General features: G+C 38.8%; 1 protein-coding gene across 1 annotated transcript in view; it reads left to right on the top strand.

Moving 5' to 3' along the window:
- Positions 1-270: 270 nt before the first annotated feature.
- LOC117068002 overlaps positions 271-23,012 on the top strand; it is an 85,131-nt gene continuing 62,389 nt past the window's right edge. Inside the window, exons 1-7 of the mRNA XM_033185271.1 lie at positions 271-283; positions 2,541-2,642; positions 3,148-3,201; positions 9,746-9,850; positions 10,453-10,506; positions 22,181-22,285; positions 22,826-22,876. Of these exons, the coding sequence (XP_033041162.1) occupies positions 271-283; positions 2,541-2,642; positions 3,148-3,201; positions 9,746-9,850; positions 10,453-10,506; positions 22,181-22,285; positions 22,826-22,876 (484 nt within the window). The remainder of the gene's footprint in view (positions 284-2,540; positions 2,643-3,147; positions 3,202-9,745; positions 9,851-10,452; positions 10,507-22,180; positions 22,286-22,825; positions 22,877-23,012) is intronic.

Raw genomic sequence — 23,012 nt, 5'->3', positions numbered from 1 at the left:
GACTCCTCCCTGTTTGTGCTTGCCGGCCAGGATCAGCCTCCGAAATTCTGCCCAGAGACTTGCAAGGGGCACCAGCTGGAGCTGGTTCTGTGTCTGCAGGGAACCATCTGGTGCTCTCTCCATTAAGAGCCCCCTACCGCGTGTTTTCTCCTCTGTGTCTCTGTGACTTAGCCGAGTGTTCACAGAAGGGGCGGGGGTGGAGGGCTCAAACGCTGTCATCCACGTTTGCTTTTCGAAAAACAACAGGACACAAAATTCTATAAACACGAAATGACAGTACCTGGTACGTGACCCGAATGCAACTCAGAAGGGTGCCAGTAATTTAGGGGATTGGCCTTTGGAAGTCGTCCTTCTTTTGAGAAACTGTAATATTTCAGGCCGGGCGCGGTGCCTCACGCCTGTTATCCCACCACTTTGGGAGGCCGAGGCGGGTGGATCATGAGGTCAGGAGATCGAGACCATCCTGGCTAAGTCGGTGAAACCCCGTCTCTACTAAAAATACAAAAAAAAAAAAAAAATTAGCCGGGCACGGTGGTGGGTACCTGTAGTCCCAGCTTCTTGGGAGGCTGAGGCAGCAGAATCATTTGAACCCAGGAGGCAGAGGTTGCAGTGAGCGGAGATCACAGAAGTGCACTCCAGCCTGGGTGACGGAGTGAGACTCCGTCTCTGGAGAAGAAAGAAAAGAAGGACGGAGGGAGGGTGAGAGAGAGAGAGAGAGAGAGAGATAAATAAATGCCTGCAAGTTACTATAAATCATTGGAAAAAATTCCGCGACTCCATAATGATTGTAGTTTATTTGAAATATGAGGAATAAAAAGCAGGTTAAATAATACCACAAAGAAAAAAATCACACAAAGTCAGAATGAGGGATTCTACAGGAAAACTGGCCTACTCTTTTAAAAAAGTTGGTGTTCAATGTTAAAGAAAAAAAAAAAACAACAACAAGTGGGGAGACTTTTTTTTTTCTCTCTCTCGACAGAGTCTCACTCTATTGCCCTGGCTGGAGTGCGGTGGTGCAATCTCGGCTCACTGCAACCTCCGCCTCCCGGGGTCAGGTGCTTCTTCTGCCTCAGCCTCCCAAGTAGCTGAGATTACAGGTGTGCACCACCATGACTAGCTAATTTTTGTATTTTTACTAGAGACGGGGTTTCACTGTGTTGGCCAGGCTGGTCTCGAACTCCTGACCTCAAGTGATCTGCCCACATCGGCCTACCAAATTGATGGGATTACAGCCGTGAGCCACTGCGCCCAGCTAACTTTTAGATTTAAAGAGGCAAAGAGAATAACTAAATGCAATGTGAACTTTTGACAGAAACAGCTGTAATAGATGTTTGGGGGACAATTAACAAAATATTTTTAAATATGAACTGGATGTAACATGACACTAAGGGATTATTGTTAATTCTCTTAGGTGTGACCATGCTATGAATTTATCAACAATGTCACATAAGAGAATATCCTTATTCTTAGAAGATTCATTGCATGCTGCAGTGTTTAGGGATAATACGTTACGATGTCCACCATTTACAGTCAAAATCCGTTGAAGAAAGTAAAACATATTTATGTATACACTCACACATACATATGGAAAGACAGTATGAGAGAGAGAAAGTAAACTATGGCGAAATGTTAACTGTTATTTCATGTAAGTGGTGATGGTTCGTTGTGCTATTCTTTCAATATTTCTGCATGTTTGGCACTTTTTATTATAAAATGTTGGGGAAAAAACATAGTGCTGAATAATATGAAATACCTTAAATGTGAGGGAAAGTAATAAGGAGATAGATGAATATAAAGTACTCATTTGGCCTTTCCATTATTCACTACTAATTTCGTTGTGAATCCTGCAACCTCTCTAATACATAGATTCCGTTTGATTTTTGAAAAACAGATTTATCGTTATTTAACCAGATAATCAACCATATTGTTTAGAAATGTATCCCATACTCTCTTAGAGTTTATAAACTTAGTGGGGAAGATGTAATTGCATGCCAAAAAGGTCAAGGAAAAGATGAGCTATTTATATAAGGAATTTAGTCAACTGTTGTCTGATATCCGTCTGAGATTAAATGACAACATATAAATGAAATGTTTTGTGTGATGCCTGGTACCAAAATAAAAGCTCTCAATAAACGTTAGCTATCATTATCATTATTAGGAATAATATCGAGAGATTACTTTTTAACCCTATGTATTGGTCAAAATATGTTAATGATTGACCCAAGTTTGCATCCACTGATCAGTTAATTGGTTTAAAAGAAAGGATCCTAATTTTAATTCCATGGTGAATTTCATTTATATATTGATTCAACGAATTTTTTCTCTTTATGTAGAAAAATATAATCATGAATGGGCTTTAGCACATCCTCCTAAATCCTAATGCGCAGTTTATGAAAATGCATATGTGTACTTTATGGAAATAAAAGATCCATAGGTTTTCTCAACTTCCCAATGTGTATGTGTCTGAAAAAAGAAAAAAAATTAGAGATTTTGTTTTAGAGTCTCTATATTTTCCTCACAGCCCATGTCTTTCTGATTAGGGAAGGTTGATGTGAAAAACCTGAAGACCGTTCTAGACAACATGGGAATCAAGCTCACAGATAAAGAACTTGAAGATCTGACACAAAGCCTGCCTGTCGGTGGTGAGCATGCTAGATATCACTGGTTTTTGAGTTTTGTGTTTTATGTACTTTTAGCATTAGAAGGAAAGGGAAAAAAGAACTCTTCATAATGAAAATGGCAAGATTAAATAAGACAGTCAGAGTAACAGTAGGGAATGTAGTATTCTGAATCCTAGTGGCATGATCAATACAAGAGCCTTCCAAATTCTGAGGACAAGAAAGCTGACCCCTAGGAAAAAGCCGCTTTTGAATTCCGTCTTTCCATTATCAAATATAAGATTTGCTGTTTTGTGGGTTATAAAGTCAAATTTACATTTTCTAGATAAGTTTATTTTTGGTATTTATAATTGTTTCTTCATCTTCGTAACATATTCTGAGTAAATATTCATCAAATGACTAAAGTGCTTAACAAAATGCCCAGTATACTTCATAAGTGCTGCTACTAGGTGTTATAATCATAGGAGGGAGAAGAGTGTTCTTGTGATATAACATGTTATGAGCTTCAAATTATGCTTTTGTGTTATAGCTGATAATAAAGTGGCTCTGAAAGCATTGGAGGATGAAGTGAAAGCTTTTACTGGTAAGAATTTGTTACACATGATTTGCAATAAATAATGATTTACACTAAAATTTTTCATAGTATTTTTCTAATATTCTATTTGTGGCTTATAAATTCACATATTTCCAATATTTTGATAAAATATCTGCCTTTACTAACAGATTAACATTATCTGCGTTTTATCAGTCAAAACAAAAGAACTATTTCTTGATAACATCTTACATTCTTTAGTACTGTTTTCTAGTAAAATGATTTCACCAGTATTTATAGACCCAAATAACTAGATGGACACAGTGAAAACAGGGTGAAGCTTTAAAAGGATCAAAGTAATGAGTTCATTGCAAGCATCTAACCACCTAGTTTTACAAAAATGAAATATGTCATACTTGTTTTTTGACTTTTGCTTTTAATTATACTTTAAGTTCTAGGTTACATGTGCACAACGTGCAGATTTGTTACATATGTAGACATGTGCCGTGTTGGTTTGCTGCACCCATTAATATGTCATTTACATTAGGTATTTCTCCTAATGCCATCCCTGCCCCACTCCCCCACATGACAACTGACCCTGGGGTGTGATGTTCCCCTCACTGTGTCCAAGTGTTCTCACTGTTCAGTTCCCCCTATGAGTGAGAACATGCAGTGTTTGGTTTTCTGTCCTTGTGATAGTTTGCTCAGAATGATGGATTCCAGCTTCATCGGTGTTTCTACAAAGGACACGAACTCATCTTTTTTTATGGCCACATAGTATTCCATGGTGTACATGTGCCACATTTTTTTAATCCAGTCTATCATTGATGGACATTGGGGTTGATTCTAAGTCTTTGCTATTATGAATAGTGCCACAATAAACGTACGTGTGTGTGTCTTTACAGTAGCATGATATATAATCCTTTGGGTATATTCCCAGTAATGGGATTGCTGGGTCAAATGGTATTTCTAGTTCTAGATCCTTGAGGAATCGCTACAGTGTCTTCCACAGTGGTGGAACTAGTTTATACTCCCACCAACAGTGTAAAAGCCTTCCTATTTCTCCACATCCTCTCCAGCACCTGTTGTTTCCTGACTTTTTAATGATCACCATTCTGACTGGTGTGACATGGTATCTCATTGTGCTTTTGATCTGCATTTCTGTGATGACCAGTGATGATGAGCATTTTTTCATGTGTCTGTTGGCTGCATAAATGTCTTCTTTTGAAAAGTGTCTGTTCATGTCCTTTGCCCGCTTTTTCATGGGGTTGTTTGACTTTTTTTCTTGTAAATTTGTTTAAGTTCTTCGTAGATTCTGGATATTAGCTCTCTGTCAGATGGGTAGATTGCAAAAATTGTCTCCCATTCTGTAGGTTGCCTGTTCACTCTGATGGTAGTTTCCTTTGCTATGCAGAAACTCTTTAGTGTAATTAGACCCCATTTGTCTATTTTGGCTTTTGTTGCCATTGCTTTTGGTGTTTTAGTCATGAAGTCCTTGCCCATGCCTATGTCCTGAATGGTATTGGCTAGGTTTTCTTCTAGGGTTTTTATGCTTTTAAGTCTTTAATGCACCTTGAGTTAATTTTTGTATAAGGCATAAGGGAGGGATCCTGTTTCAGCTTTCTACATATGGCTAGCCAGTTTTCCCAGCACCATTTATTAAATAGGGAATCCTTTCCCTTTTCTTGTTTTTGTCAGGACTGTCAAATATGAGATGGTTGTAGATGTGTGGTGTTTTTTCTGAAGCCTCTGTTCTGTTCCACTGGTCTATATCTCTATTTTGGTACCAGTACCATGCTGTTTTGGTTACTGTAGCCTTGTAGTATAGTTTGAAGTCAGGTAGCGTGATGTGATGCCTCCCGTTTTTTTTTTTTTTTTTTCTTAGGATTATGTTGACAATGTGGGCTCTTTTTTGGTTCCAGATGAACTTTAAGGTAGTTTTTTCCAATTCCATGAAGAAAGTCAAAGGTAGCTTGATGGGATGACATTGAATCTATAAATTACTTTGGGCATTATGGCCATTTTCACGATATTGATTCTTCCTATCCATGAGCATGGAATGTTCTTCCATTTGATTGTGTCCTCTTTTATTTTGTTGAGCAGTGGTTTGTAGTTCTCCTTGAAGAAGTCCTTCACATCCCTGGTAAGTTGGATTCCTAGGTACTTTATTCTCTTTGAAGTAATTGTGAATGGGAATTCACTCATGATTTGGCTCTCTGTTTTACTCTTATTGGAGTATAAGAATGCTTGTGATTTTTGCACATTGATTTTGTATCCTGAGACTTTGCTGAAGTTGCTTGTCAGCTTAAGGAGATTTTGGGCTGAGACGATGGGGTTTTCTAAATATACAATCATGTCATCTGCAAACAGGGACAATTTGGCATCCTCTTTTTTTGTTGAGATAATCAACAAAATTGTTTTTTGTCTTTGGTTCTGTTTATGTGATGGATTACGTTTATTGATTTGCATACATTGAACCAGCCTTGCATCCATGGGAGGGAGCCAACTGGATCTTGGTGGGTAAGCTTTTTGATGTGCTGCTGGATTTGGTTTGCCAGTATTTTATGGAGGATTTTTGCATCGATGTTCATCAGGGATATTGGTCTAAAATTCTCTTTTTTTGTTGTATCTCTGCCAGGCTTTGGTATCAGTATAATACTGGCCTAATAAAATGAATTAGGTGGGATTCCCTCTTTTTCTATTGATTGGAATAGTTTCAGAAGGAATGGTACCAGCTCCTCTTTGTACCTCTGGTAGAATTCTGCTGTGAATCCATCTGGTCCTGGACTTTTTTTGGTTAGTGGGCTATTAATGATTGCCTCAATTTCAGAGCCTGTTATTGGTCTATTCAGTGATTCAACTTCTTCCTGGTTTAGTCTTGAGAGGGCATATGTGTCCAGGAATTGATCCATTTCTTGTAGATTTTCTAGTTTATTTGTATAGAGGTGTTCATAGTATTCTCTGTTGGTAGTTTGCATATCTGTGGGACTCATGGTGATATCCCCTTTTTCATTTTTTATTGCTTCTATTTGATTCTTCTATCTTCTTTATTAGTCTTGCTAGCAATCTATCAATTTTGTTGATTTTTTCAGAAAACCAGCTGCTGGATTCATTGATTTTTTGAAGGGTTTTTTGTGTGTCTATCTCCTTTAGTCCTGCTCTGATCTTAGTGATTTCTTGCCTTCTGCTAGCTTTTGGATGTGTTTGCTCTTGCTTCTCCAGTTCTTTGAGTTGTGATGGTAGGGTATCAATTTTAGATCTTTCTTGCTTTCTCCTGTGGGTATTTAGTGCTTTAAATTTCCCTCTACATACTGCTTTAAGTGTGTCCCAGAGATTCTGGTACGTTGTGTCTTTGTTTTCACTGGTTTCAAAGAACATCTTTATTTCTGCCTTCATTTCATTATTTATCCAGTAGTCATTCAGGAGCAGGTTGTTCAGTTTCCATGTAGTTGTGTGGTTTTGACTGAGTTTCTTAATCCTGAGTTCTAACTTCATTGCACTGTGGTCTGAGAGACAGTTTGTTGTGATTTCTGTTCTTTTACATTTGCTGAGGAGTGCTTTACTTCCAAGTAGGTGGTCAATTTTGGAATAAGTGTGATGTGGGGCTGAGAAGAATGTAAGTTCTGTTGAATTGTGGTGGAGAGTTCTGTAAATGTCTATTAGGTCTGCATGGTGCAGAGCTGAGTTCAAGTCCTGGATATCCTTGTTAACTTTCTGTCTTGTTGATCTAATTTTGACAGTGGACTGTTAAAGTCTCCCATTATTATTGTGTGGGAGTCTGAGTCTCTTTTTAGGTATCTCAGGACTTGCTTTATAAATTTGGGTGCTCCTATATTGGGTGCATATATATTTAGGATATTTAACTCTTCTTATTGAATTGATCCTTTTGCCATTTTGTAGTGGCCTTCTTTGTCTCTTTTGATCTTTGTTGATTTAATGTCTGTTTTATCTGATATTAGGATTGCAACCCCTGGTTTTTTTTGTTTTCCATTTGCTTGGTAGGTCTTTCTCCATACCTTTATTTGGAGCCTATGTGTGTCTCTATACATGAGATGTGTCTCCTGAATACAGCACACTGATGGGTCTTGACTCTTTATCCAATTTGCCAGTGTGTGTCTTTTAATTGGAGCATTTAACCCATTTACTTTTAAGGTTGTTATTGTTATATGTGAATTTGATCCTGTCATTATGATGTTAGCTGCTTATTTTGCCCATTAGTTGATGCAGTTTCTTCGTGCTATCGATGGTCTGTACAATTTGGCATGTTTTTGCAGTGACTGGTATCAGTTGTTCCTTTCCATGTTCAGTGCTTCCTTCAGGAGCTCTTGTAAGGCAGGCCTGGATGGTGACAAAATCTCAACATTTGCTTGTCTGTAAAGGGTTTTATTTCTCCTTCACTTAAAAAGCTTGTTTGGCTGGATATGAAATTCTGGGTTGAAAATTCTTTTCTGTAAGAATGTTGAATATTGGCCCCACTATCTTCTGGCTTGTAGAGTTTCTCCCAAGAGATCTGCTGTTAGTCTGATGGGTTTCCCTTTGTGGGTAATCCAACCTTTGTCTCTGGCTGCCCTTAATATTTTTTCCTTCATTTTCACCTTGGTTAATATGACAATTATGTGTCTTGGGGTTGCTCTTCTTGAGGAGCATCTTTGTAGTGTTCTCTGTATTTCCTGAATTTGAATGTTGGCCTGCCTTGCTAGGTTGGAGAGGTTCTCCTGGATAATATACTGAAGAGTGTTTTCCAACTTGGTTCCATTCTCCTTGTGACTTTCAGGTACACCAATCAGACATAGATTTGGTCTTTTCACACAGTCTCATATTTTTTGGAGGCTTTGTTTGTTTCTTTTTACTCATTGTTCTATAAACTTCTCTTCTCACTTCATTTCATTAATTTGATCTTTAATCACTGATACCCTTTCTTCTACTTGATCGAATTGGCTATTGAATCTTGTACATGCATCATGTATTTTTTGTGCCTTGGTTTTCAGCTCCATCAGGTCATTTAAGGTCTTCTCTACACTGTTTATTTTAGTTAGCCGTTTGTCTAATCTTTTTTCAATGTTTTTAGCCTCCTTGCGATGTGTTTGAACATCCTCCTTTAGCTCGGAGATGTTTGTTATTACTGACTTTCTGAAGCCTATTTGTGTCAACTTGTCAAAGTCATTCTCCGTCCTGCTTTGTTCTGTTGCTGGCGAGGAGCTGTGATCCTTTGGAGGAGAAGGGGCACTCTGGTTTTTAGAATGTTCAGCTGTTCTGCGCTGGTTTCTCCCCATCTTTGTGGTTTTATCTACCTTTGGTCTTTGATGATGGTGACCTACAGATGGGGTTTTGGTGTGGATGTCCTTCTTGTTGATGTTTTGCTATTCATTTCTGTTTGTTAGTTTTCCTTCCAACAGTCAGGTCCCTCAGCTGCAGATCTGTTGTAGTTTGCTGTAGGTCCACTCCAGACCCTCTTTGCCTAGTTATCACCAGCGGAGGCTGCAGAACTGCAAATATTGCAGAACAGCAAATATTGCTGCCTGAACCTTCCTCTGGAAACTTTGCCTCAGAGTTTGTTGTATAAGTTGTCAGTCAGCCCCTACTGGGAGGTGTCTCCCACTTAGGCTACACAAGGGACAGGGACCCACTTGAGGAGATAGTCTGTCTTTTGTCAGAACTCAAACACCATGCTGGGAGAACCACTGCTCTCTTCAGAGCTGTCAGACAGGAACGTTTAAGTCTGCAGAAGTTTCTGCTGCCTTTTTGTCGGCTATGCCCTGCCCCCAGAGGTGGAGTCTACAGAGGCAGGCGGGTGTAGTTGAGCTGCATTGGGCTCCACCTAGTTTGAGCTTCCTGACCACTTTGTTTACCTACTCAAGCCTCAGCAATGGCGGACACCCCTCCCTCAGCCAGGCTTGCTGCCTTGCAGTTCAGTCTCGGACTAGCAGTAAGCAAGGCTCCATGGGCGTGGGTCCCGCTGAACCAGGCATGGGATGTAATCTCCTAGTGTGCCATTTGCTAAGACCATTGGGAAAGTGCAGTGTTTAGGTGGCAGTGTCCCGATTTTCCTGGTAGAGTCTGTCACAGCTTCCCTTGGCTAGGAAAGGGAAATCCCCTGACCCCTTGTGCTTCCCGGGTGAGGCAATGCCCCGCCCTGCTTTGGCTCAGCCTCCATGGGCTGCACCCACTGTCCAACCAGTCCCAGTGAGATGAACCAGCTATCTAGGTTGGAAATGCAAAAATCACCCGTCTTCTGCGTCAATCATGCTGGGAGCTGCTCTTACTATTTGGCCATCTTGGAACAGACCCCCCTCACAGTTTTTTTGTGTACCTTATTGTACTAACCATCCTAATCTTAATAATTATATGACCAAATTTTCTTCTGTGCTATCTGTTGTCATTCCTAGCATTAAGAATATATCCCATTTACTAATATTAAGCGACAAATTCTATTTTCAGTTTACCATTTCTCTACTTTTATCAAGAAATCTCACATTCTCAGTCCTCTTCATTCTTATATTAAAGACTGTAGCAGCACAAGTATACTTTTAGATAACTTGAAATAATTAGATTGTTCCTTAATATTTTACTTATAAATGTTTCATCTTTTTAAAAGGAGAAAAGATTGATGCTGGTGATCTACAGAATATTCTTAAAAACATGGGGATCGAGCTTACAGATGAGGAGCACAATCAATTGCTAAAAACATTGCCCATTGATGGTAAGCTATGTAAATGCCACATGCCTTCCAGGGAACTTGATTTAATGGGCCTGTATAAGCAGTTCCCAATCTTTTAATAGGATAATTTCACGTAAAAAAATGCCATAAGTTAATAGAAAAGCACTTTTGACTTGAAAAGAAGTTCTGTCTTTACCTCTTCTAATACAATTTGAGTCATCTCTATGTTGCCATATAGTTGTCTAGGTGACAAATATTACTCCCTCGGATTAGTATTAAGTTTACAATATGAGCAATGAAAAAGAGAGGAATAGAACAATAGTAGAATAAAAAGAAGAAAGAAGTATTTTGATACATGTTTTAGTGTTCCATGTGGATAGATTAATAAATCCAGATAGATAGAGATAGATTAATAAATGTCTCTAATAGAGATTAATAAATGTCTCTAATACCAAAGAATGAATAGGTTTATCACTGTGGTGAATATTTCCATTCTTAAATGTCAATATTGTATGACTATAAAATAGATTAATTTTAAAACCAAATCATTAAAATGTATCTTTCTGCAGTCCTATAATTTGTAAAGTTTTGGTCAGTCTCCATTATTAATTTCCCAGAGATCTGAATTGCACCTTTTCTTACAGCTAATGGAAAGGTGTTTCTAAACAGGTTGCTGAAAGATGTAAAGCATAATAAAAGTGAGTATGCTCAATGAGAACATATATAAAATCAAGTGTTAAATTTATATTAATAGAATATGATATGTATTTTACTCATTGTAACACATCTGTATTTGTCCTGGTAATAGCCTTTACTGTATCTTAGAAGGAAATTCTCTTCTGCTTTATAATTTTGAAATTTTCTCGGAAAAAAAGTTCCTATAAACATAAATAAAAGAAAGACATATAGACAGACAGAAAGAGGGAAAAACAGGAAGGTAGGAAGGGAGGGAAGAAGGGAATAAGGGTAAATGTTTGGCATTTGTTCCAAAATTTGACCAGAAATGGTGAAAATCTGAGAGTGAGAGTTTAGGAAACATATATAATCTCTTATGTGTGGAAATGACACATTAGTGCTCTCCAGTTATGGTTGCTTAACCCCTAGACCATATAACCTTTCCATAGGTAGGTATGTTTAAGGTTTGAGGAAACAAGTTCTAATTTTAACTCTGCTTTTAACCTCTGGAAAGTAGAACAAATCAACAAATCTACTACACTTTTGTTTTTCTCATGAAAATCTTAGCAATAGTCATTTAAAAGTAACACCTGTTAGTTGAAGATAATAACATACATGTATTAATGTATTTTTAATATTTTAGAATATTAGAATCTAAAATACTTAATATTTTAGAGTTATTCCATTTTTCTCCCTTTCCTTTTACGTTCACAACAAGGGAAGGTTAATGTAAATAATTTGGATGCTATTTTGGAAGTCATGGAGGTGGAGGTCAAGTTTAGAGAAAAGGAACTTGATATGATAAAGGATCTCCTGAGTAATGGTCAGCATTATGGGAAACATTGTGATTTTATTTTTTTATTGATTTATTTTTTTGAGACGAGGTCTCACTGTGTCACCCAGACTGGAGAGTAGTGGCATGATCTCCACTCACTGCAACGTCTGCCTCCCAGGCTCAAGCGATTCTCCTGCCTCAGCCCCCCGAGTAGCTGAGATTACAGGTGCACGCCACCACCACCCGGCTAATTTTTGTGTTTTTGTAGAGATGGGGTTTTACCATGTTGGCCAGGCTAGTCTTGAACTCCTAACTTCAAATGATCCACCCACCTCAGCCTCCCAAAGTGCTGGGATTATGGGGGTGAGCCACCACCCCCAGCCTGGAAAACACTGTGATTTTAAAAAGAGGCTGAGCTTGCAGGATTAATTATGACTGTTTCAAAATTTTAAATGAGTTGCTGCCCAAAAGACATTTGAATAGCTATCAGAAGAACCCACAAAAAAAAATAAGACTCTTCATTTTTATTCCTTTAAAACCTATACTCAGTTGCTTTATGCATCATAGGGGACAGTTGCTAGTAAGGAGGGAAGGAATTATTGTTTTATAAAAGTAGGATCTACAACCTGTTTTTAATCACAGGTCCGTATACTATTGATGCCAATCCAGGGTATAACCCAATTTGTTCAGCCAGAACTCATTCCTCTACTAATAGATATTGAGGTGCTTTCTTTTTACTTTTTGTTACTATAATAAACAAAATACAGAGAAGTATATACTGTATTATTTATTTTTAAAAACATATATACTTTTAGGCCAGGAACGGCGACTCACGCCTGTAGTCCCAGTAATTTGGGAAGCCGAGGCAGGTGGATCCCTTGAGCCTAGGAGTTTGAGACCTGCCTGGGCAACATAGTGAAAGCCCATCTCTACAGAAAATATTTTAAAAATTGCCAGGCATGGTGGGTGCACACCTGTAACTCCTGCTACTTGGGAGGCTGAGGTGAGAGGATCATCTGAGCCCAGGGTGGCTGAGGCTGCAGTGAGCTGTGGTCACACCACTGCACTCCAGCCTGGGTGACAGGGTGAGAGTATATGATATATGTATATCTATATAACCATTTTTATTATATTAGTATTATATATATAATATTATATATATAACCTTTATAAGCATAAGAAAAGTCTGGAAGGATGTATGCGAAATTATTAGTAATGGTGGAATGTGGCAATAAAAATGAGAAGAGGTAAAAGGAGGAATTATTTACTATTTCCCTGTATGCTTGTGTATTTTTTAATTTATTATACAAAGTTATTTTAAATTATAATTTTTTAAAACTTGATTTATTTTGTTTTCTTAATTTAAGATTGATACCAAACATGTAAAACTATTGGACTTGTCTGAGTCCTTAGCCACCATTTGGTTCAGGCGATTACTAAACTGACCACATAAATGATTAGTCCTTATCAAACATTCCTTACTGTTTAACACTATTCGCTGCCTGTTGCATCAACATATGACAATACAAGATAATAATCTTTATACGTATTGAAAAATATTTCATTAAGTGAAAGCAAAGTTGGAAGACTGCTCAAATCAGACACAAAGGCCACTAAAAGTATGGACCCAACAGAATTAGACCATTTAATAATTGAAGGAAAATTCCACATGAATAGTGATTTGAAAGGCCATTTAAAGTAGCATGATTTGGACTTCAAAGGAGTTAGAAGAATCCTCAAGAAGAAAAGTCAATCACTTTTGCAAAAATTATTTTCTATATGTTTTGTTTCAAAGTTTTTCTTTTATACTTTATGTTCTAGGGTACATGTGCAAAACATGCAAATTTGTTACATATGTATACATGTGCCATGTTGATGTACTGCACCCATTAACTCATCATTTACATTAGGTATATCTCCTAATGCTATCCCTCCCCGTTCCATCCACCCCACAACAGGCCCCAGTGTGTGATGTTCCCCTTCCTGTGTCCAAGTGTTCTCATTGTTCAATTCCCACCTATGGGTGAGAACATGCAGTGTTTGGTTTTCTGTTCTTGTGATAGTTTGCTGAGAATGATGGTTTCCAGCTGCATCCATGTCCCTACAAAGGACATGAACTCATCTTTTTTATGGCTGCATAGTATTCCATGGTGTACGTGTGCCACATTTTCTTAATCCAGTCTGTCACTGATGGACATTTAGGTCAGTTCCAAGTCTGCTATTGTGAATAGTGCTGCAATAAACATACATGTGCATGTGTCTTTATAGTAGCATGATTTATAATCCTTTGGGTATATACCCAGTAATGGGATGGCTGGGTCAAATGGTATTTCTGGTTCTAGATCCTTGAGGAATCGCCACACTGTCTTCCACAATGGCGGAACTAGTTTACAGTCCCACCAACAGTGTAAAAGTGTTCCTATTTCTCCACATCCTCTCCAGCACCTGTTGTTTCCTGACTTTAATGATCGCCATTCTAACTGGTGTGAGATGGTATCTCATTGTGGTTTTGATTTGCATTTCTCTGATGGCGAGTGATGATGAGCATTTTTTCATGTGTCTGTTGGCTGCATAAATGTCTTCTTTTGAGAAGTGTCTGTTCATATCCTTTGCTCACTTTTTGATGGGGTTGTTTTTTCTTGTGTATTTGTTTGAGTTCTTTGTAGGTTCTGGATATTAGCCCTTTGTCAGATGGGTAGATTGCAAAAATTTTCTCCCATTCTGTAGGTTGCCTGTTCACTCTGATGGTAGTTTCTTTTGCTGTGCAGAAGCTCTTTAGTTTAATTAGATGCATTTGTCAATTTTGGCTTTTGCTGCCTTTGCTTTTGGTGTTTTAGACATGAAGTCCTTGCCCATACCTATGTCCTGAATGCTATTGGCTAGGTTTTCTTCTAGGGTTTTTATGGTTTTAAGTCTAACATTTAAGTCTCTCACCCATCTTGAATTAATTTTTGTATAAGGTGTAAGGAAGGGATCATTTCAGCTTTCTACATATGGCTAGCCAGTTTTCCCAGCACTATTTCTTAAATAGGGAATCCTTTTCCCATTTCTTGTTTTTGTCAGGTTTGTCAAAGATCAGATGGTTGTAGATGTGTGGTATTATTTCTGAGGGCTCTGTTCTGTTCCATTGGTCTATATCTCTTTTTTGGTGCCAGTACCATGCTGTTTTGCTTACTGTAGCCTTGTAGTATAGTTTGAAGTCAGGTAGCATGATGCTTCCAGCTTTGTTCTTTTTGCTTAGGATTTTCTTGGCAATGAGGGCTCTTTTTTTGGTTCCATATGAACTTTAAAGTAGTTTTTTCCAATTCTGTGAAGAAAGTCATTGGTAGCTTAATGGGGATGGCATTGAATCTATAAATTACCTTGGGCAGTATAACCATTTTCATGATATTGATCCTTCCTATCCATGAGCATGGAAAGTTCTTCCATTTGTTTGTATCCTCTTTTATTTCACTGAGCAGTGGTTTGTAGTTCTCCTTGAAGAGGTCCTTCACATCCCTTGTAAGTTGGATTCCTAGGTATTTTATTCTCTTTGAAGTAATTGTGAATGGGAGTTCACTCATGATTTGGCTCTCTGTTTATCTCTTATTGGTGTATAAGAATGCTTGTGATTTTTGCACATTGATTTTGTATCCTGAGACTTTGCTGAAGTTGCTTGTCAGCTTAAGAATATTTTGGGCGAGGCCGGGCGCGGTGGCTCAAGCCTGTAATCCCAGCACTTTGGGAGGCCGAGACGGGCGGATCACGAGGTCAGGAGATCGAGACCATCCTGGCTAACACGGTGAAACCCCGTCTCTACTAAAAAATACAAAAACTAGCCGGGCGAGGTGGCGGGCGCCTGTAGTCCCAGCTACTCGGGAGGCTGAGGCAGGAGAATGGCGTAAACCCGGGAGGCGGAGCTTGCAGTGAGCTGAGATCTGGCCACTGCACTCCAGCCTGGGTGACAGAGCGAGACTCCACCTCAAAAAAAAAAAAAAAAAAAAAAATATTTTGGGCTGAGACGATGGGTTTTTTAAAATATACAATCATGTCATCTGCAAGCAGGGATAATTTGACATCCTCTTTTCCTAATTCAATGTCCTTATTTATTTCTCTTGCCTGATTGCCCTGGCCAGAACGTCCAACAATATGTTGAATAGGAGACACTATGTTGAATAGGAGTGATGAGAGAGGGCATCCCTGTTTTGTGCCAGTTTTCAAAGGGAATGCTTCCAGGTTTTGCCCATTCAGTATGATATTGGCTGTGGGTTTGTCATAAATAGCTCTTATTATTTTGAGATGCATTCCATTAATACCAAATTTATTGAGAATTTTTAGCATGAAGCACTGTTGAATTTTGTTAAAGGCCTTTTCTGCATCTATTGAGATAATCATGTGGTTTTTGTCTTTGGTTCTGTTTATATGCTGGGTTACATTTATTGATTCATATATATTGAACCAGCCTTGCATCCCAGGGATGAAGCTGACTTGATCATGGTGGATAAGCTTTTTGATGTGCTGCTGGATTCAGTTTGCCAGTATTTTATTGAGGATTTTTGCATCGATGTTTATCAGGCATATTGGTCTAAAATTCTCTTTTTTTGTTGTGTCTCTACCAGGCTTTGGTATCTGGATGATGTTAGCCTTATAAAATGAGTTAGGAAAGATTCCCCTTTTTCTGTTGATTGGAATGCTTTCAGAAGGAATGGTACCAGCTCCTCTTTGTACCTCTGGTAGAATTTGGCTGTGAATCCGTCTGGTCCTCAATTTTTTTTGGTTGGTAGGCTATTAATGATTGCCTCAATTTCAGAGCCTGTTATTGGTCTACTCAGGGATTCAACTTTTTCCTGATTTAGTCTTGGGAGAGTGTATGTGTCCAGGAGTTTCTCCATTTCTTCTAGGTTTTCTAGTTTATTTGTGTAGCGGTGTTTATAGTATTCTATGATGGTAGTTTGTATTTTTGTGGGGTTGGTGGTGATATCCCCTTTATCATTTTTTGTTGCATCTATTTGGTTCTTCTCTCTTTTCTTCTTTATTAGTCTTGCTAGTGGCCTATCAGTTTTGTTGATCTTTTCAAAAAACCAGCTCCTGGATTCATTGATTTTTTGAAGGATTTTTTGTGTCTCTATCTCCTTCAGTTCTGCTCTGATCTTAGTTATTTCTTGCCTTCTGCTAGCTTTTGAATGTGTTTGTCTTGCTTCTCTAGTTCTTTTAATTGTGATGTTAGGGTGTCAATTTTAGATCTTTCCTGCATTCTCTTGTGAACATTTAGTGCTATAAATTTCCTTCTACACACTGCTTTAAATGTGTCCCAGAGATTCAGGTATGTTGTATCTTTGTTCTCATTGGTTTCAAGGAACATCTTTATTTCTGCCTTTGTTTCGTTATGTACCCAGCAGTCATTCAGGAGCAGGTTGTTTAGTTTCCATGTAGTTGAGCAGTTTTGAGTGAGTTTCTTAATCCTGAGTTCTAATTTGATTGCACTGTGGTCTGAGAGACAGTTTGTTGTGATTTCTGTTCTTTTACATTTGCTGAGGAGTGCTTGACTTCCAACAATGTGTTCAATTTTGGAATAAGTGCGATGTGGTGCTGAGAAGAATGTATATTCTGTTGATTTGGGATGGAGAGTTCTGCAGATGTCTATCAGGTCTGCTTGGTGCAGAACTGAGTTCAATTCCTGGATATCCTTGTTAACTTTCTGTCTCATTGATCTGTCTGATTTTGATAGTGGGCTGTTAAAGTCTCCCATTATTATTGTGTGGGAGTCTAAGTCTCTTTGTAAGTCTCTAAGGACTTGCTTTATGAATCTGGGTGCTCCTGTATTGGGTGCATATATATTTAGCATAGTTAGTTCTACTTGTTGAATTGATCGCTTTACCATTATGTAATGGCCTTCTTTGTCTCTTTTGATCTTTGTTGGTTTAAAGTCTGTTTTATCAGAGACTAGGATTGCAACCCCTGCCTTTTTTATGTTTTCCATATGCTTGGTAGATCTTCCTCCATCCCTTTATTTTGAGCCTATGTGTGTCTCTGTATGTGAGATGGGTCTCCTGAATACAGCAAACTGATGCGTCTTGACTCTTTATCCAATTTGCCAGTGTGTGTCTTTTAATTGGAGCATTAGGCCATTTACATTTAAGGTTAATATTGTTATGTGTGAAGTTGATCCTGTCATTATGATGTTAGCTGGTTATTTTGCTCGTTGGTTGATGCAGTTTCTTCCTAGCATCAGTGTTCTTTACATTTTGGCATGTTTTTGCAGTGGCTGGTAGTGGTTGTTCCTTTCCATGTTTAGTGCTTCCTTCAGGATCTCTTGTAGGGCAGGCCTGGTGGTGACAACATCTCTCAGCATTTGCTTGTCTGGAAAGGATTTTATTTCTCCTTCACTTATGAAACTTAGTTTGGCTGGATATGAAATTCTGGGTTGAAATCCTTTTCTTTAAGAATGTTGAATATTGGCCCCCACTCTCTTCTGGCTTGTAGAGTTTCTGCCGAGAGATCCACTGTTAGTCTGATGGGCTTCCATTTGTGGGTAACCCAACCTTTCTCTCTGGCTGCGCTTCACATTTTTTCCTTTATTTCAACTTTGGTGAATCTGACAATTATGTGTCTTGGAGTTGCTCTTCTCGAAGAGTATCTTTGTGGTGTTCTCTGTATTTCCTGAATTTGAATGTTGGCCTATCTTGCTAGATTGGGGAAGTTTTCCTGGATAATATCCTGCAGAGTGTTTTCTGACTTGGTTCTATTCTCCCCATCACTTTCAGGTACACCAATCAGATGTAGATTTGGCCTTTGCACATAGTCCTATATTTCTTGGAGGCTTTGTTCATTTCTTTTTCCTCTTTTTTCTCTAAACTTCTTGCTTTATTTCATTCATTTGATCTTCAGTCACTGATACCCTTTCTTCCAGTTTATCAAATCGGTTACTGAAGCTTGTGCATTTGTCATGTAGTTCTCATGCCATGGTTTTCAGCTCTATCAGTTCATTTAAGGACGTCTCTACATTGGTTATTTTAGTTACCCATTCATCAAATATTTTTTCAAGGTTTTTAGCTTCTTTGCAATGGGTTCGAACTTCCTCCTTTAACTTGGAGAAGTTTGATCGTCTGAAGCCTTCTTCTCTCAACTCATCAAAGTCATTCTCCATTCAGCTTTGTTCCATTGCTGGTGAGGAGCTGCATTTCTTTGGAGGGGGAGAGGCTCTCTGATTCTTAGAATTTTCAGCTTATCTGCTCTGTTTTTTTCCCCATCTTTGTGGTTTTATTTACCTTTGGCCTTTGATGATGGTGACGTACAGATGGGGTTGTTGTTGTGTGACACACAGATGTCCTGTTTGTTAGTTTTCCTTCTAACAGTCAGGACCCTCAGCTGCAGGTCTGTTGGAATTTGCTGTAGGTCCACTCCAGACCCTGTTTGCCTGGGTATCAGCAGTAGAGGCTGCAGAAGAGTGAATATTGCTGAACAGCCAATGTTGCTGCCTGATTGTTCCTCTGGAAGCTTTGTCTCAGAGGGGTACCTGGCCATGTGAGGTGTGAGGTGACAGTCTGCCCCTGGTGGGGGGTATCTCCCAGTTAGGCTACTCAGGGGTCAGGGACCCACTTGGGCAGGCAGTCTGTCCGTTCTCAGATCTCAAACTCCATGCTTGGGAACCACTACTCTCTTCAAAGCTGTCAGACAGGGACATTTAAATCTGCAGAGGTTTCTGCTGCCTTTTGTTTGGCTATATCCTATCCCCAGAGGTGGAGTCTACAGAGGCAGACAGGCCTCCTTGAGCTGTGGTGGGCTCCACCCAGTTCGAGCTTCCCAGCCACTTTGTTTACCTACAAAGCCTCAGTAAGTTGAGTTTACCTACTCAAGCCTCAGTAATGGTGGGTGCCCCTCCCCCAGCCTTGCTGCCGCCTTGCAGTTACATCTCAGACTGCTGTGCTAGCAATGAGAGAGGCCCCGTGGCCATGGGACACTCTGAGCCAGGCACGGGATATAATCTCCTGGTGTGCCGTTTGCTAAGACCTTTGGAAAAGCGAAGTATTAGGGTAGGAGTGACCCAATTTTCCAGGTGCTGTGTGTCACGATTTACCTTGGCTAGGAAAGGGAATTCCCTTACCCCTTGAGCTTTCCCAATGAGGCAATGCCTTGCCCTGCTTCAGTTCTCACTCGGTGGGCTGCACTCATTGTCCTGCACCCACTGTCTGACATGCCCTGGTGAGATGAACCCAGTACCTCAGTTGGAAATGCAGAAATCACCCATCTTCTCTGTCACTCATGCTGGGAGCTGGAGGCTGGAGCTGTTCCTGTTCAGCCATCTTGGAACTGCCCCTCTTTTTCAAAGATTAAAAGGATGCTGGCCAGGCATGGTGGCTCATGCCTGTAATCCCAGCACTTTAGGAGACTGAGGCAGATGGATCACTTGAGGTCAGGAGTTCGAGACCAGCCTGACCAACATGGAGAAACCCCGTCTCTACTGAAAATACAAAAATTAGCCAGGTATGGTGGCATGTGCCTGTAATCCCAGCTACTAGGGAGGCTGAGGCAGGAGAATCTCTTGAACCAGGGAGGCAGAGGTTGCAGTGAGCCAAGATTATGCCACTGCACTCCAGCCTGGGCAACAGAGGGCAACAGAGCGAGACTCTGCCTCAAAAAAAAAAAAAAAGAAAAGAAAAAGAAAATCAGACAGTTCCTTTAACTTGTTTTGTTAGGCCTTTTGATTAAACTAGAGGTCCAAGCTCATTCTTATTCAGCTTTATGATTGTCTTCAGACATGAATGCTGAGAAAATTAGCAATGGAAACCTTAACACTTGAGAGTATACTTTTCATACATTTAACCAACTGTTTGCTGATCACATAAATAATAAATGTTATTTATAAAGTAAATATAAATACTAAATGTATATGATTCCAATTCTTTACACATATTTTATATGTGTTCCAGTTAATTTTAATGTCTTTTAAAATTAGATTGTTTTTTAAAATAATTTAAACTTTTATTTTAGATTCAAGGGGTATATGTGCAGGTTTGTTACATGGGCACATTCTGTGATGCTGAGGTTTGGGGCATAAATGATCCCATCACCTGTTGTGAGCATAGTACCCAATAGGTAGATTTTCAACCCACATCCCCCTCCCCACTACCCTCTCTAGTAGTCCCTAGTTCTATTTTTGCCATTTTTATGTCCATGTGTACCCAGTGTTTACCTCACTTATAAGTGAGAAAACACTGTATTTGGTTTTCTGTTCCTGTATTAATTTGCTTAGGATAATGGCCTCCAGCTCTATTTTTGCTTCAAAGGGAACAATCTCATCCTTTTTATGGCTGCATAGTATTCTGTGGTGTGTATGTAACACATTTTCTTTATCAGTGCACCATTGATGGGCACCTAGGTTGATTCCATGTATTTTCTGTGGTGGATATATGAGTGTCTGTATCTTCTTAGTAGAACAATTTATTTTCTTCAGGATGTATACCCAGTAATGGGATTGCTGGGTTGAATGGTAATTCTGTTTTAAGTTTTTTGAGAAATCTCCAAACTGCTTTCCACAGTGGCCAAACTAATTTACATTCTAACCAACAGTGTATAAGTATTCCCCTTTCTCCACAACCTTGCCAGCATCTGTTGTTTTTGACTTTTTAATAAAGGCCATTCTGACTGGTGTGAGATGATATCTCATTGTGGCTTTGATTTGCATTTATCTGATGACTAGTGATGTTGAGCATTTTTTTCCTATGCTTGTTGGCTGTATGTATGTCTTCTTTTGAAAAGTGTCTGTTCATGTCTTTTGCCCACTTTTGAATAGAATTATTTGTTTTTGCCTGTTGATTTAAGTTACTTATAGATTCTGGATATTGGACCTTTGCCATATGCATAGTTTGTGAATATTTTCTCCCATTCTGTAGGTTGTCTGTTTACTCTGTTGATGGTTTTTCTCACAGTGCAGAAGCTCTTTAGCTTAATAGGGTCCCATTTGTCCATTTTTGTTTTTGTCACAATTGCTTTTTGCATCATAAATTATATTCCAAGACCAATGTCCGGAATGGCATTTTCTAGGTCTTCTTCCAGAATGCTTACAGGGTTTTTTTGTTGCTGCTTGGGATTTTTTTCTTCAAACAGTCTCACTCTGTTGCCCAGGCTGGAGTGCAGCTGGAGTGCAGTGGCACTGTCACAGCCCACCACAGCCTCAACCTCCTAGGCTCAAGCAGTCCTCCCCCTTTAGCCTCCCGAGGAGCTGGGACTACAAACACACACCACCACAGGGTTTCACTATGTTGCCCAGGATGGTCTTGAACTCCTGAGCTCAAAGGATCCTCCTGCCTTGGCCTCCCAAAGTAGGATTCTTATAGTCTGATGTCTTGCATTTAAATCTTTCATTCATTTCTAATTACTTTTTATATATGGTGAAAGTCAAGTGTGCAGTTTCATTCTTCTGCATGTGGCTAGTCTGTTCTGAGAACTACCATTCTGATAAATGGCTAGCCAATTATCCAAGCACCATTTATTGACTAGGGCCTTCTTTCCCCATTGCTTCTTTTTGTCAGCTTTGTTGAAGATCAGGTGGCTGTTGATCTGTGGCTTTATTTCTGGGTTCCCTATTATGTTCCATTGGTCTATGTGCCTGTTCTTGTATGTGTACCATGCTGTTTTGGTTACTGTAGTCTTATAGCATAGTTTGACGTCAGATAATGTGACACCTCCAGTTTTGCTTTTTTTAATTAATTACACTATTTTTTAATGAAATGATCGTGTCCAGTTTCCTAGACCTTAACTTTGGCTTATCAATGTTTTAGCAACAAAACATGATGCCACATTTTATTAATAAGTCTGTAATCTCACTTTTTCCAGATTAATCAAAGATATTTATTTAGCATTAATAGAAAATGTAATTATTATTTAGAATAATTAGGTAGCTCTTTAAAATCTCATGTGTTGCCATTTCTATCTGTTTGAAGGAGAGGAAGTTGATGTTGATGACATGAAAACAATTCTAGGAAACATGGGGATAGAGCTTACGGATAAAGAACTCACAGAACTGGTAAATAATCTGCCAGTTGATGGTGAGTATTTCAAATAAAAATGTAATCTTCCAGGGAGGCTTACTGTTAAACTTTGAAAACTTCTAAAACTATCTAACTTTAAAAATAATCTATGACCTATATTGTGTAATTTTAAATGACCCCATTATATTTTAAAAGATTATTTTTGCCATTCAACTTTTATTTTGAGAATCAACTATTGTGTCATGTTTTCTGTCATCAGGGCTCAGTTATATCTTTTATTACTTTTGATTCTACTGAAAGATCTAAAATTTAAGCCAGGATAAATGAGAAAAAGAAAGAGAAGGGAGTGATCTAATAGGGGAAAATGGAAAATCACAAAAGAAGAAGAAGAAAGGATATGTTTCAACATGGTAGAGTGTCAGTATTAACTGCCTATATTAATAAAGTTGCAACTTTCTCCACACTCTATATAATTTCACTGGTTTTCTGTAAGTCAGAAAATTTATAAAGTATGTCTTTCTGAAATTATTGGTTTTATATTTTCTGTAAAGCCCCACATTGCTCTTGTGTGATCTGAACAGTGCTTCTTCTTAACAGATGGAAAGGTCTATCAGAAAAGATTGCTGGACGGTATAAAGTTTCTTAGAGGTGAGGGAGATGCTTAATAAAATGCTGATTAATCTGAGATTATAATGTATGGCATTTACATAATTTCCTTGTTATTAAATTGTGAATCCTGCCACATAACATGTATATTATTACATACTTTTGTTTCTTTTATACA

Source organism: Trachypithecus francoisi, unplaced genomic scaffold, assembly GCF_009764315.1.
Source record: "Trachypithecus francoisi isolate TF-2019V2 unplaced genomic scaffold, Tfra_2.0 Lachesis_group20, whole genome shotgun sequence".
Classification (NCBI taxonomy): Eukaryota; Metazoa; Chordata; class Mammalia; order Primates; family Cercopithecidae; genus Trachypithecus; species Trachypithecus francoisi.
Note: the sequence above shows the minus strand (reverse complement) of the source record. Positions and strands in the feature narration are given on the sequence as shown.